We start from the raw sequence: 16,179 nt of genomic DNA on the forward strand, positions 1-16,179 counted from the left end.
TTACTTGGATATAATTAACCTCCCCTAGATTCATCTTTTGCCAGTTCACCTCTTGCCTCCTCAGTTCCTGGAAGGCAGCACTTCCATGAGGAAAGAGCCACCAGTCAATTTTGTTGCCATCCAGCAGCTCAGTGAGGATGGCATGGAGCTGCCCTTACCTGCTGCACCACAAAGCTGGGTGGGCAATCAATGGAATTAAATCCATCTGGAAGGCATTTGAGGCAGGCAGGCATCTCTGAGTGTGATTGACTGCTTTTTCCAATAGCTTTGATGAAAGTCTAAATTGAGAAATCTCTTCTCCCATCCTCCAAGAATTTATGAGCAGAATTTCTTTTGCCCATCCACCACTGGCCTGTGTTCAGCAGCATCTGAGGCCCTCATGTTCCCCTGTGGATCCTGCCCAGCCATGAACCTCTGCAGTGGATTTTAATCACACATTCATGGCTGTCTGCTATGGGCTCCAGCCAGCCAGGCAGTGCCAAATAATGCACTGACAATGTCCTGGGCATCCCTCAGATGTGCCAGGATGCAGACAGGCATCCCTGGCATTGGCTCATACATTCCATTTGCAAGAGCATAAAGATCTGGGATCTCATGCCTTTTAAAGAGGGCAACAGAACACACAGAGAACTGAGCAAAAACCCTTTGAGGAAAGAAAAAAAAAGGAATAAAAAGGTCCTCAATGCTTTTTCAGAAAGGATGGCTACAAAAAAGATGGAGAGGAACTTTTTGCAATTAATTTCTTTGCATTGAGAGAGTAGGTTTATATCAGGTATCAGGAAAAAAAATTCTTGGCTGTGGGGTGAGGCCCATGCACAGATTGTCCAGAGAAGCTGTGGCTGCCCCATCCCTGGAAGTGACCAAGGCCAGGCTGGACAGGAAGCAAGCTGGGACAGTGGAAGGTGTCCCTGCCCATGACATGGGGTTGGAATTAGATGAGCTTTAAGACTCCTTCCAACCCCAGCCATTCTATGGTTCTAAAGATTCCCACTCATCTTTCTTCCTGGGGCCAGAAGCAAGAGAAGCATCTCAAGCCACAAAGTATTCAAAAAACTTGTCCAGAGAATCTGTCAAGGCTTGTTCCTTCCCTTCCCCCTGGTAGCTGCAAAGCCAATTCCTTTTATTCCTGCTGTTCTCTGGAGGCAAAAGCTCGGTTTGGACAGGCACCAGTGCTAATGGTTGTCCCACAGATCTTCTCTCTGTGTCCTGGATCTGTGCTGCTGGAGCTTTCCAAGCCCTGCCAGAGATCCAGGGCTCTCCTGAGCTGGAGCAATGGCCCAGACCAATGTTCCCTCCTTGGAGCCTGTCCTTGGCTCTGCTGCTCACGAAGCATCAACACGTTCTGGGGAGCACCCACACTTGGTCACAACCACAAATGGCTTCAAAAGCAACAATTTCCTTTCATTTGGTTCTAAAGTGCTCTTTCAGGAATTTCATCAACTTACAGGGACTAGCAGGGGTTGTTGGAGGAGCTGCTTTTCCTCTCACAACCACCTTGCAAAAGCTGATTTTCTCAGCGGGCTGTGTCCTGACAAAGCCTGGTTGTCTCTCCGTGCTCCCTTACCTGTGTTCTGTACATTTTAAGATCATCTGGAGACTTGCACAGGGCTGTATCTATTTTAGAGTGTTTTTACTGGCAGCTGGTGCATACTACCATGTACCCACGTGAACAAAATTACAGAGCCCGGACAACTTTTGTACAGAATTCCTTTGGCCACGGTTTCTCTGTGGGTTTCATTTGGCAGAAGTGATATCAAGCACAAGTCTTTCCCTCAGCTTCTGGTGTCAACTAAAATGCACCTTATAAATAGAAAACACAGGCATTAGGAGCAGTGCCTTTGGGCAATCAGCCACCTTTGGGCTATGGGAAAAATTCAGTTAGATATGATTCATAAATATAATGAATAGGGTGCCATAAACTCGCCTCGCTCTTCACAAACAAAGGCACATCCTCTGCCTTGAAAAATTACAAGGGCAGAACCCAAAGGAACAGGGAAAGAAAAACACAAGAGTGGGAGATTTAAGGGGGAGAAGGAAAGTATAATTTTGCAGCCCACCAAACAATGTGTGGAGCAAAACTCCACTGCATCCCCCCATGTCCAGCTCCTGCTGAGCTCCGGGCTGGCTTTCCAGAGCTCACCGTGGAAGACATTTCCAAAGGCACTCAGTTTGTTCTTCAGGCTCTGCTTCAGCTGAAGGCTCCTATTGATTACAACTGGATCTGGATCAAGCTGGGGCTGCCTGTGTTCTGCTGGCAGCCTCTGCTTTGTAAATACCTTTCATCTCATCCAGCAGTGATGATGATGTGCTGGGATGATGTGGCAGCAATTATTTATCTGCTGCCTTGGCTTTTCTCCTCCATGCTTGCCAAGAGCCCTGAAGTCAGGCCATACAGAGGGACGCTGACATCTTTACATTTCCATTAAATCTTCCTGCTTCTTCTGAAGGAATTCTAACAGCTCTATTGTCATTTCAGCAGTCATTTCTTTCCTCACTCTCACACTGATAGATTTGGAAGCACTGAACCTATCCCACCAGAATCAGCAAGTTTAAACTTGTCACAAATAACCTTGTTATCTGATAGCACTCCCCAAAGGAAAAGCCCTCCAAGCCTCCCTTGTCCCAGGTTTCTGAGCATCCTATCTATATCCAAAGATGAAGCAGGAAAAGCAGGCAGGGTAGGCCTTGGTTACCCTCTGCATGGATTTACACACTTGCTTAATACCATGTAAATACTGACAAATAAAGCATGGATCTTGTCAAACTTAACAACCTAGCAAATAAGGAGCATTAGAAACAGCAAATAGAGCTGAAGTATCTACTGCCAAGTCAGTGAGAGATCCCACGTCCTGCCTGGCAATCACTCTAAATACATCCTTTCTCCCACTTCATGTGACCTTTCCAGGTCAGCAATGTTGTGTGTTAGTTTAATATTTTAAAACTGGAACTTTACTGGTATTTGGCCTACTTTTTGCTATTTATTTTCTAAACAAATGATAGCCACTCCCTTCTCAAGCTAACCTTTTAAGCTTCGCCAGGAGTCTGTGAAGATCACAAGGTATTAAAATAAAAAAAAAAAAAAAAGAAAAAGAAAAAAAATCACATGCTCAGGCAAACAAAGCAGGTTGCTGCACTTCCCCCTCCCTCCAGCCCTGCAGCTGGATGTTCAGAATGCTTCAGGAGTTCTCCACTTACTCTAGGAAACACTGCTGAAATCTCATTTACAGTGAAAAGTGCCAGGATTATGGTAGCACAGCATCTATTCTGAGGCAAACCCATGCAACTTCCCAGCCAAACACCAGGGGAAAAAAAAATAAAAGAAAGAAAGGAGCAAAGCTGTCCCAATTGCTACTTCTACTTGATTGCTTAAAGGCAGCTGGGAAGGCAAATCCTCAGCCTGAGAGCAAAGCACATCCCAATTGTAAGTCAAAGGAAATTTGGAAGAAAAAATAGCTCTCTCTTCCCAAGGAAACTTCTGGTTTTTAGAATGTTCATTTTTATTTATTACTGACTCATTGAAAGAACAAAGTTTTTTTGGTGTCTTTTTTTTTTTGTTCCCAAACACAGAAAAAAAAATGTGGCTAAACCCCAGAAAAACCTTAGAATGGGGCCAAAATAATAATAATTTTCAGTTTTCATAATTTTTTTGTCAGGTTTTTGAAAGAACAACAAATACTTCCCAAGCACTGCTGTAACTTACTAACTCCAGTGGACTGCACACCCTCAGTTTATTTCAGTTACCCCTCTCATCAATCTCCCCTTTTTCACAACCTCCCCTGGGCTCCTGTCTTGCTTTTCCCATGTTCATTTTCCTTCCTTCATTAGTATCCATACTGATTTTTCTTTCTTTTTTTTTTTATTTTACCTTCAAAGGATTGATTTCTTTTGCCCTGGTGCCTCTGCCTCAGTTTTGATCCTTCCTGGCTTTGCCTCTTGTATCTATTCTCTTACAAACAAAGAATTTTTAAAACTTCAAACTCAATTTTAAGCTCTCTTCATGTGAAGAATTACAAGGAAAATTGAATTTTCCACTTAAGTTCTAAGGAGAAGGCAGTTAATAAGAATTCTTAGGGAAAAACAGACAAACAAAAATTTATAAGATCCAGTTCCTGATGGTTTTGTTAGATCAGAACTAACACTACTTGTTTTTGACATAGTCAAATTCATATTGCCACAGAAACCTTAACTTCTGCACACCCATTCACTTCACTTGAACTGTGCAACCTGAACATTGTGTTTTTCTATCCCAGCTCTTCCAGTCCCCTCCCATCCCCAGAGTATATTTTGGACCAAATCGACCAAAGTGTCTTTTTTTAAGTACTATTTCCATAGTTTGCTGTTACTCTTCTATCATTCAGAAGCTGCAGGAGGAGTGCAAGTGAGAATTTCTTTTAACCATTTCTATTTCACAGCCCAGTGCCTGCCAATTACACTTGAAATAGGTTTTAGATCCATTTCTTCAAAACAAGGCATCTGTGGGTACATCCAGCCACGTGCTAAAAGTATCACATAACCACATAGGAAAAATTCAGAACTAAATAATGCCTTCAAAGGCATTTCTGAAGCTGGAACAGCATCAGGAATCTGCTTATTTATGTGGGGAGCTGTGGAGATTGCAGCATGTTGGTACTGCCAACAGATAGGATGATTAGTGCTAAAAACAATATCATCATTTAGATAAGCCCTCTGCTTTGGAGAGCTGCTATTGAACTCAGCTTGAACTTCAATGTTCTCAGCTTGGAAACTGGAATTCCTAAAAAGGCTCATTCAGCCTGCAAAAGCTGAAGGGGAAGGAGATGATATTGATAAAATGGGGCTCATATCAAATATTCTAAGTCGCTTGTCCTACATCTGAAGTTCCTTCCAAAGGTCCCTTGTTTCTTGTGTCAGCAACACATCCACTACCAAAAACCCCCAAAATCAGGTCCTGTACTTCTGCCTGGGACTAAACCACTGGAAGGCATGCCAGTATACAAGATAAGCAACATTTTTTGCAGGAGCTGTTTTCTGAGCTAAGTCAGAATGAAAATTGATTTTTGAAGTGTGCCCTGAACTCACTTTCTGGGTAGATATTTCTATTTTCCTTTGCAAGGATCCAGCAGCTGCCAGTGTAAGTGCTGTGAAAATGCTTGCAAAGGTTTAATGAGCTTCAACTTCCTAATTAAAAACCACAATGAGCTTTCAGGCCTTGATTTCTCCAATATTACAGGTTGTAGCAGTGATATTTTGTTCAGTCAAGCCTAGCTAAAGGAAAATGCTTACGAGGTTTCCAAGGAGAGAAATAAACAAAATGGAAATGAAGAGGGAACTTGGAACTTTCAAGTGTACATAATTAAGAGAAAAATACATCCTTCAGATAATTCTGGAAAGTATTAGGAGATATTCATAATTCATAAGCAGTTGTTTGGTTTTCTTTCAAGCAAGGGGGCAGCTTTACATCAAACACTGACTAGCTTTTCCATTAACTTGAGTAAACAAACCAGTATGTTTCAAGTTAACTGAACATCCTTTTTTATTTTTTACTTTTTTTAATAACTGTGTGAATTAGAAATAAGAACAAGACATTTACTTTCCAATAGGAAATTAGTTTGCATGCTATTTCTTCATGTTAAAAATACTTTGGAACACTCACAAAAACAACGTTAAGCTGAATTAATGGAAGTGTTCCATATCAGTTTTGAAGATGATATGCCAGATGTCAGGGAGAACTCTTTCATCTGCAATAATGGAATAGTTTCATCCACCCTTGTTGTTTTTGAGCACAGTCCAAGTGTATTGGTCATCATGGGTGGGTGATCCCCACTTGGGCAGGCATGAACCAAAAAGCACAAGTTGTTAGACCTCTAGCATAAAAATCACAAGAAAGCAACAGCAGGAAATACTCTACTGAAAGTAAAAATAAGCTATTGCAAAATGGAAATCAAAAGTTTACCATTATGACAACTCATGTTTTGGAGCACTCAGAGACTCACAGATATATTGCTCTGAATTAGTGGATTGTAATGACTCCATTCATGGCTCCAGCAAAAATAAAGCAAATAATACAAATTTTAAACTAATCTAGATCCATCAAAGGCATGGAATACTTTTGCTTTCAATGAGTGGGAAGACTAATGGTTAACAATGTGGTCTTCTAATGGGGCATTAAAGTGTTCTTCCCTTTGAGAAACTTTCAACACAAGGACAGATTATCATCCACGTTCTTATTTTAACAATAACATTGGAGTAACACTGGATAGGAAATCCTTTTGGGAACAGTTTGGGGCCTTGTGCCTCAGACTAACACCATATCAGCCACACCACTCTCACTTGCAATGATCATTTTAATGTGTTACCAATGTTTTATGTGGCACATTAATTCACTGTGGCTGTGGTTAGATAATGAGATATCCATCTAATTCCAAAGGATCTTGGAATTAGGAGCTATTTCCTGTGTGCAATGCACCTCCCAGAGTGCTTGGTGTGTGCTGGAGAGGGCAGGAGCATCTCACACAGAGGGAAAGAGCAGGAGAAAGGAAGAAAAGCATTTTCAAATGCATCACTTCATAGCTTCATTCATTTTTTTTCTCCCTTCTCAGCTGCCTGCCTCTCACAAGCATGTGGGAGATGTTCTAGTGCTGAAAGCCATGGTTCCTTCCTTTATTGAGCTGTTCTGGGTGATAAGCCAATTTGCTTTGGACATACCAGAGACAATAGATAATTGTGACAGAAAACTGCAGGGCAGGCTCACTTAGGGCAGCTTGTTAACTCTGGCCTGTTCATAGAAGGATGCTTTTCCTGTACCTTCCTATTCCTGGAATCTCTGGGCTTGAGTAACTTGCCCAAATCCACAGAGCTTGCTCTGGACACTTTTGCAGTGTGTCCAAATACCAAAATCACACAATGAATTGTGGTGCATTCAATTCTCTTTTTGCAAATTTACCAGATTTACCACATCAACGCTTTGCTTCTCTTGTGTTCTGCCATGACCCCCAGGAGCAGGAGGAGATGAATCCACCAGGAATTTGCTTTGCTGCACTCTCAAATGGGAGAGGGGAAATGTTTCAGCACACCAAATGGAGCTCAGTTTTTCAGGAAAATCTCATTAATTTAAACATTCTACCTCACCTATTTGCTTTAAATGTAGGTCTTGGCTCCCACATCTCCTTTTCCTGTGCAAACAAGTATTTGTGCAGATTACCTTCACTCAACTGTGAAAACTTGTTACCAGGGCAATCGGGCCAACATACCTCACATGAAAGGGCAAAGGAAAATTTAAAAGGGAAAAACCAGCAAAAAAGGGGGAGGTTTTGGCCTGCTGCAGAGCTGTGCAGAACTAGAGAGGGTCCCTCATGACAGCACTTGGAGTGAAGGTCTCTGCATTAGCAGGTTTTGCCACTCCAAGAACGAGAAATTTCTCAAGACATTTCATCTCCTGCTGCCTCCTGCCCTGATGTTATGTAACAGATCCTATGCTGGGCTCTACCACCACAGAGCACAATCTCCCAACACCAATGAGTTAAAAGCTGTCTGGGCATCCAGCCCAGATGAATAACATTGCAAATGTTGAAGGAAGTAGCAAGGGAAATAGAAAAGCCTTTGACAGAAATTGTTGATAGCTTGCTAAGGCTGGGGAGGGAACCAGGGAATTTGGAGGTTGCTAATGTTGTTCCTATGTGTAAGAAAGGATCAGGGAGGATCCAGGAAACTACATAGCAGTGAGCCTGGCTTCAGTTGCAAGAACAATATAAGGAACATAAATAAGGGACAGAATACTTCATTTGGTCAAATAAAATAAGCTCATAGTCATGGATGAACTGTAGAGGTCTAATTTCTCCCAGTATGTTATCTTCAGGTGGTTCTTTCTGAAAGATGCCAGCATGAAACATCTTCCAGACAGAATAGAAGTTAATGAAGTGGTCAGAAAGGGAAAATTTTGGCAGAAGCCTGAGGTTAAATAAATTGTCAGTGATGCTGCAGCCCCGTGCAGATCACTGTGAGACTGATATCAGACTGCCTGGTGCCACTGCTGACGTGGGAGCTGATGTTTGCTCTTCAGATGAATCCATTGGAAAAATAGACCAAGTCATTTTCTGGCTTCACTCACACTGAGAACTCAAAGAATTTAGACCCATTAAGTAAAATATTTATGGTTTACATTCAAAACAAATTGAGAACAGGTTCACTGCAGCCCATGACAAGTGCAACACTGACATTGGTAGGACCATCACAGATTTGGATTTCTATGAATCATTCAGGAGCTGCTCCACTGATGCTCCTCAGAAATAAGAATTTCAATCCCATAAAATATTTTAAGAACCTTCTTTTTGTATGTAGTGGAATATTAAGGTTGCTATGGACCAGGATAGAGAAAAGCAACCTGGAAACATTTTGTTTGGACAGAGGAGGATGTTCACAGAGAGCAAGAAGATGCTGTAATACATTGCAATGTTTTAAGAGCCAGCAAGCAGCAAGAAGCTGAACACTTCAGTCACAGGAGCAAGATACACTTGAGTTAGTTAAGAAAACATTTCTCCAGCTCTGAGCACAACAGACAGGTATGTGCTGGAAAGGAGGAGAAAAGCTTCAAGTGGCCTAAATAAGATGAAGGTAGATGTGAACAGCATTTCTTCTCCAAAAGTCCAAAGCCCTGGTGAAATGCATCTCCTGGTTTTATGTGCTGCTTCTAATGATACGAAGCAAATTGCAGAGATTAAGCTGTTGCATAAGTGAGTGAGCAGCATGAGTCAGGGGGTTTGGGAAAAGTGAGTCACAGCGGGAAGGGAACGGAGCCAGGGCTGGAGCTGAGAAAGAGAGGCTAGCAAGAAAATTTTAAGGATCTAGATAAGAGCCTGAGAGAATGGAGTGTAGGAGAGAAGCAGAAAAACCACCTCTAAAAGAGGGAGCCATACATGAGGGTTAGGGAAAGCTATAGCTAAAAAGCAGGTCAGGCAAAATTTTTGTACACAACTGTGGTTGAAATGCAGAGCAGGCTGCCAAAGTCAGCAGTGCAGGGACAGAATTGTGCAAATCACTTCAAGAGGCAGTGTGGGCACATTTTTGGAAAATGAGGGAATCACTGGGTATAGCCATTAGTGAAGCTTGTGGAATTAAAACTATGAAATGCAAATTGATTTATATTTTGAAGGAATACAGGAGAGAGCTCTGCTGCCCTCCATGGCTCTCACACCATGGCTGTAGCACCCTGCAAACCTCAGACTCTTGCCTGTGCAACTCAGAGCATTCTCTTAGCTCACAGAGTTATGGATGGCCCAGACTTCCAAAAGGAGCTTTCTAGAACAGCCCTGGGAATTGCTGCAAAGGCAGAATTTACATCAGGGTGAGTCACTGGGGTCTGAAGGCCCTGTTTACCACAGCACAGCTGAGGATTTACATTCACATTTCTGGAGGAGCAGTGGAGCTCACACATCACTTCATTGAGACATGGTGTCCTTAATTGTTGTGTTTCTGCCCCACTTCTCCTTAGACTGAATTTGACTTCAATTTAAGGATTTTTTACAGCAAGTTAACAAAGGCTCACACCACCCAACCCATTCTGGGCACAGCCAGCTTTGCCCAAGCATAAGGCTGCAGGAAAAACAGAGATTAAAGATTCTGTTGTGATTCTTTATGGATCTGAATTCAGTGTTCAGAGAACCTGAATTCTGGGCTTTGCAAATCCTCAACTTCAGAACTGTCACATCCTTCCAGTGCAGCATTCTGGATGTAATACTAACAAGCAACAGACAGAAATTAAAATACTCAATCTGAACCCATTTTGCAAATAGTTTTTCCAATCAAAGTACAAATAAGTCCCTTAATAAGTTTCATTTTGAGTGGCCTAATGAAAGACTACATAATTCCCTCAGTTCAGTTATTACAGTGATCAAGACACTGAAGGTAGCCCAGCTCCATTTTTCAGATTAATCTGAAAGGATTGTTAAAGACACCCAGACTATTTCAAAGGAATTTTTCCACCTACACAGGATGTAACTGTCCAGAGGGAAACTGTCTGGGAGTAAAAATCTGAGAATCTCAATCAGACTCAGATATAGTGAGTTTAAGAACTAAACTGTATTTCACAGATTGCATCAATAATCAAACACCATTCAGGTTTTTTAACTAACTAATACAAAATTACAGCCCTTATTTATGTGTAGTGAACAGCACAACCTTTAGAAATGTGAGATTAAAAAACAAAGAAAAAAAGAAAGAGCAGATCACTTTCATTACTAGTTACTAGTGTAATTTATGTGGCTTACCTAGACAAACAAATGCTTGTACAACATCTAGGAAAGAAATTTAAAGTTGATGAGGAATGATTTCGAAGTGTTTTCCGGTGTTTTCTTATCAGGCAAGATAATTGCTTAAGGCAAAAGTCTCAGCTATGGAATGAGCTGCTGAAACAGTTCTGGAGATGAACTTTATCATGATGACACTAAATTTGGAAAAGAGGATGTAGAGGAAAGATGCTCAAGAATGAGCTTGTAAAAGCCCCATATTTTCTTTCTAGATCTGTTTCTTATACTGCACTCATCACTGTGGTATCTTGAGTGCTTTCCAGTAGTGCATTAAGCAACATGACAAACATCTGTCACATGTTTGTTCTCTCACCCTCTCCCCAGAGGGACAAGTGTGTGCAGTGGAGAGCCTTGTTTTAATTTCTTTAATTATTATAAATACACATGCACGTAACACATTATTAAACATTCATGCTAGAGAGGAAAGGTCAGATAATTTTATCTTGCTCTCAGGATTAGAGCTGGTGAGATCTGTGGTGTTCCTGTATCACACCCTCGCCCCAGATTGCAGTGTCTTCTCAGAGACCAAATCATGGCCATGGGTGTCTGCACCAGGCAGATACCACAAGTTTGGATTCCCAATGCATTTACTGTTTCTACTTAGGCCCAGGGATTCTGTCAAGAAACAGCAAATGGAATGAGGTGGTAGAATCTAGGGAAGGTCATGTGCTTCCCATACTTGATACAGACTAAAAGCAGGATTTGATGGAACCTCAAAATCACTGTCAGGTCAGAGGGCACTGTGAAAGTCATGATAAATCTAGGAATTTCACAGGTTGGAAAAGTCTGATATCAACAATGGAACAAAGACCTGAGAGTGAATGATTTCCCTACAGGGGGGGACGTAACTAGGAAAAAAATCTGGAAACTTGAGTTTGGTCAGACCCTGAAGAACTGCAGATAGACAACCTGCCCACTCAAGAGCCACAAACAAATTGTGGGAATCCCAAATTAATCCCCAGTCCCCAGTGTGGGATGGTGCCATTTCCCATGGGCAGAGAAGTAGGTGTGCCTTGGTAAATAAATAACTCTGCCTCTACCCCGTCAGAGAGAAATGGAGCTGCTCTGCCCCATGCCAAGGAAACTCCAATGTTGCTGTTGCTTCCCTCTGATGACTCCCACACCTCCTTTTCTCCAGTAACTCTCTGGACAGCTGGAAACAGACTATTTCTGTAATGGACAGTGATCTGGGTCACACTGAGTGCCAAGAGCTGGAGCCTCCTCTGGCCTCGCTCACAGGCAGAGCTGCAGCACCACTGCTCAGCTCCAGAGCTCCTTCCCATACTCCACAAGGGCTGGGGCTGCAGCACCACTGCTAAATGCACCAGAGCTCCTTCCCATACTCCACAAGGGCTGGGCTGCTCTGGGATTGCACCAACACAATCCATATTTGGCTCTGCTTTCAGCACAGAAATCCTCACTCACTTCCTCACCCCTGTATCAGTCCCAGCAGTAGGACACATCTGTAACTCCTGCAATACTGGAGATGCCAGCACTGAAATGTTTCCAGGTGCTGCTGTTCTCCTCCCACCCTGTTTCCCTCAAACACAACCTTCAGGCCACCAGCCTTGCTCTGCCAGCACGGATTTCCCTGCTCAGGTGGGAGCAGACCCACTCCAAGCATGGCAACCTTACCACCTTCCCTGGGGAAGGCAGGAGGCTGCCTCACTCCCCACACCTTTCACAAACCCACATCTTGGCCAGAACATCAAAACCCTCCAAGGGTTTCCACATGGGGAAGCAGCAAGCAGGCAATAATTGTTTTTTTTGTCCAGCTGAACTTACCATCAGGATCAGCCAAAAACCATGAGTACAGAAGCAAATTTATGAATCATTTTAGCTTGAGTAGCTTATTATCCAATGCATTCTAACTAATCCATCTTAAAAGGCAACTTCATATTTACTCATATATGAAGCTCCTAAAGATCAAATAAATCTGCTTTGTTCCAGCACAGTATACAACAAAAAGGACTGGAATTGTACAAGTATTTTATTTCCAGCTTTTGTAGGAACCAGGAGCACAAAGCTCATGAGCTTCCTGCAAAGACTTGCCCTGAGCTGCCTGGTGTTGGGGTGGCAGGAGGTAGCCAGACCCAAAAGTCTTCTTCACACCTGGGAATGTGCTTTGCAGTGTCAGGACACAACAGTGAGCTCAGCAAATCCTGCACCAGCACAGCAGCTTCAGGACTGACACTGGGGAGAAATGCAAAGAGTAGCCTAACTTCCCTATAGAATAAAGGGAAGATGTATGGAAAATATTTGGACATTTGGGGAGAGGGCAAACATTGAGAATTAATTCAAACTGTTGATGGTTTGTTTTTTATTGAATCTTGTGGTTGAAATTGTTTTCATTTGTTATGAGAAAGAATCCATCATTTTTTCCAAAGCACCACCCAGAATCTGCCACTGGTGATGTTCTAACATCCCCAGTGCCTATACAAATAGAGAGGTCAGCTGAGATTTGTAAACTAGAGATCATAAGTTTTAAGGAATTTGTTTATTCAGCCTAGAGTCTCCAAATTGTGTACAATGCCAAAATTCAAAAGTCATCTCACTGTACTGTGTCATGTTACAATAAAAAGCTCTCAAGCATTTTGGATGTTCAGATGAGAAAGCAAATTGTAATTCGTTTGTCAGCACATGCAGTTTAATTATAATTAAGTACCTCCAGCAGTCATAATGAGCAGGCAAAATGAAAATGCTGTTTTTATACTTGTATAAACCTGCATTGAGTGCAAACTAAAAGCTGCCTGAATTACTCTGAAAAGCATCGGGCTAGAACTTGCAGTTTTAGCTGTACTGAGCAAATACAAACACACATCAACTGTTTCCAGAGACTTGAACAGATTGACTGAATTAGGAGAAATTTCATGGGAATGACAAGAGGCAGATCTCTTCCTGATGAGAAGGCCACCACATTCCCAGTTCCAAGTCCCTGTCCAAGGCATGGAGCACGGGAACCATGCAAGAGATCAGCAGAGTCCTTTTAGTACCAGCAAAACAACATATTTCTAACTCCTCTTCTCCTTGAGAAAGAGCTGAACTACATTTGCTGAAATTTTCTGGAGTAATTCAGCATGAAACATCCAACCAGCGTGGGAAAAAAACCAAAGCAAAACAAAACAGGCAAATGATTCAAATATGATGAAGCTGCAAGAAGTTCACAGAAAATTCTAGACTGACAAGTGCAAAATATTAATGGTATTTGACAAACAAATGTTTAAAATAGCCATATCTGAAAATATCTACAAAGGCAGTGTATGAGAATTAAACATTACCAGATTCCTGATAGCTGCAAGTGTTGAGATGACATCTTGGGAGTGCACCTGAACTTTTCTGCTTGCACTCATGGGTAGCTTGAAGATGTGTAAAGTATTTAGCCTGTGGAAATACTCTAAGTAAATGTAATGACTAATATTGCACTTACTTTCTTTCTTATAAAGATATAGATGAATGTGCAACTGGAACCCACACTTGCAGAGCTGACCAAATGTGTGTCAATTTAAGAGGCTCCTTCAGCTGCCAGTGCCTTCCAGGCTACCAGAAACGAGGGGAGCAGTGTGTGGGTAAGTGCTGCTTTCCATTCAATGATTTTCTTTCATTACCCACTGTTACAAACTTCACATTGGTCATAAAGCAGATGGGTATGTGTGGTGTGAAACAGCTGTCTGGCTTCAGAATGTAATGGAAGAGTCACTTTACCACAGTAATTAATCACTAAAACATGGGATGAGGAGCTATTTTAAGGATAATCAACACTTGGAGTTCACAAGCTGAGTTCTGCTAATAGTTCCCATTGTGTGATTGTTTGTGTTGGGGCATTGCCAGTGTCCCAGAGACTGCCACGAGTCCCTGATGGCAGCAAAGCACTTTCCCCTGAGATTCAGCCCCAGGTCCATGGGGCACAGCTCTCCCTCCCCCAGCCCTGCTCCAGGACTGGCTTCCTGAGCACAAATGACAGAGGTGGAAGCTCTGAATGCAGGTTCAGGAGAGCTGCAGCCTCTAAAACCACCAGGCCTTATTGTCCATGCCAAGACAAGCTGTTGGCACCCTTGGGAGCTATGCAAGCATGGCATGGAATTAAATCCAAGTGCAGGGCAAGCACCACATCTCTCCTGTCCCAGCCTCAGGTGAGGACATCACACCAGAGTGCCATCCCCCTGTCCCTGCATCTGACACTCTTTAATCACCATTTCAATGGATAAAATACTTTTAGAACCACTCCAGCCATAAGCCTTGGGTTTGTCAGATAATAAAAACAACTATGAAGGAAGAGACTCACATCTACACATGAGGAGGTGATATTTGAGACAGCCTCCTCTAATACACTGCCTGCATTTTATGCAGCTTAGGAGAAAAGCATTTGGGGTTGGGGTTTTTTCCTCTTCCAGGGATCCTGCATTTCAAAGTGTATAAGAATTCTAAAATTCTTTTTTTTTTTTTTTGTTTAGTTTTTTATTCTTAATCTCTTCTTTTCTTGCTAAGGCTACAGGTAAAAAACTGAGAAGATTTTAGTTCACACCTAGAATAACTTCAATATTCTTATCTCTTTCCTAAGAGACATAGATCAGGCCTCAAACTGTCAGATTGGTGTAAACACAGGTGTATCTGATTTCTCTCAGTTCTCTGTGCAGGAGTAGGATGACTAATTTGGAATGTAGGTAGATGAATAGTGTTGGAAGGTCATGCATTTGTTTTTTTAATATCTGGGGTTTGTTTGGATTTTCTATATAGCAGGTAAATTATATTATTGACATGCAACAGTATTTCTGATATCAAGATCCTTAGTCCTAAATGACAGGAAACAGGACAGAAGTGAGAAGAAATGGGAGTGATAGACCCTTATACCTAAATGTGAACACATTTGTGCATCTAAATCCATCCATGAAGAGGTTGGGAAAGTGAAATTTCCCTTCTCCTATTTAGGTCAAAACCAAGAATAACACCTGTGTTACATATTACACACTGACCTAAATTACAAGTACATCCCAACAGTTAGTAGTGTCAGCATTTCAGAATAAAGCCTGTCTTTAGAGATTTTATAACAACTTAGCCAGAAAATGTTCTTGGGGCCAGATCTTGATAGAGGTTCTCCATATGGGAGGAAATGTTTCTCAAATTTGAAAGAAATTTTTCCAGACTATTTTGGCTTGAAGGTAGAAGGAGAAAAAGAGACATTTTTAACAATTGGTTGATTTTAATCTAAATTCACTAACAATTTCTGACTTTTTTTTATAATTTTTTCTTTTTAATTTGCTTGTTCACATATTGCCAAATGAGTCTTTTCTGAAATGCATGACTGCAGGGAGAATGAATTGTTTTCCAGCATCACTTGAAACAGATTTGGCCCAATTGATCAGATGAATCTCAGCCCTTAGATCTGCCCTTGTGCCTAATCCCACAAGGAAAACTCCCACTGAATAAGAGCCAAATCCTGAAAGCATTTTTGTGTATAAATGTACCAATGCATTGCTCATATGTAGAATCCTATTTTTTAAAGTTACTTATAAGAGCTTAGTCCTGTAAAAGTCAAGCATGGAAATCTACTGTGCCTCCTTAATTTATTCCATTTCCACTTCCAAATTTCTCTCTGCAACAAGAGTTCCAGTGACAATTGCTACTGTATGGATAGCCAGGAATTTTCCAGCAGAAGCCTTTTCATTCAGAATCATCCAAAACACTCCACTAAGTTCAGCCCTAGATTTGACAAAGAAAGGGTTAACTTGTAAAGATTATTTTTTTCACTTGATATTAAAACAAACACTGTCCTCATTATATTTTAAAAAAAAAATCTTGGCCTCTTTTTAAACACATCTATGGTGGAAACAGCTGGAGGTAGGAAATGCAAGATCTGGCATGGATGTGGGAAGTGCCTTTCTTTGTTCCAGTGAATACTGCT

General features: G+C 41.7%; 1 protein-coding gene and 1 long non-coding RNA gene across 3 annotated transcripts in view; one reads left to right on the forward strand and one right to left on the reverse strand.

The window, feature by feature from the left end:
• EFEMP1 (EGF containing fibulin extracellular matrix protein 1) overlaps positions 1–16,179 on the forward strand; it is a 45,362-nt gene that overhangs the window by 18,896 nt on the left and 10,287 nt on the right. For both annotated transcript variants that reach the window (XM_059467760.1, XM_059467761.1), the window contains exon 5: positions 13,724–13,846. In XM_059467760.1, coding sequence (XP_059323743.1) covers positions 13,724–13,846 — 123 coding nt within the window. The remainder of the gene's footprint in view (positions 1–13,723; positions 13,847–16,179) is intronic.
• The window catches only part of LOC132070753 (uncharacterized), a 48,013-nt gene that overhangs the window by 5,425 nt on the left and 26,409 nt on the right, over positions 1–16,179 (reverse strand). The gene's annotated exons all lie outside the window — the stretch shown is intronic.

The sequence above is a fragment of the Ammospiza nelsoni genome, chromosome 3, assembly GCF_027579445.1.
Source record: "Ammospiza nelsoni isolate bAmmNel1 chromosome 3, bAmmNel1.pri, whole genome shotgun sequence".
Lineage (NCBI taxonomy): Eukaryota > Metazoa > Chordata > Aves > Passeriformes > Passerellidae > Ammospiza > Ammospiza nelsoni.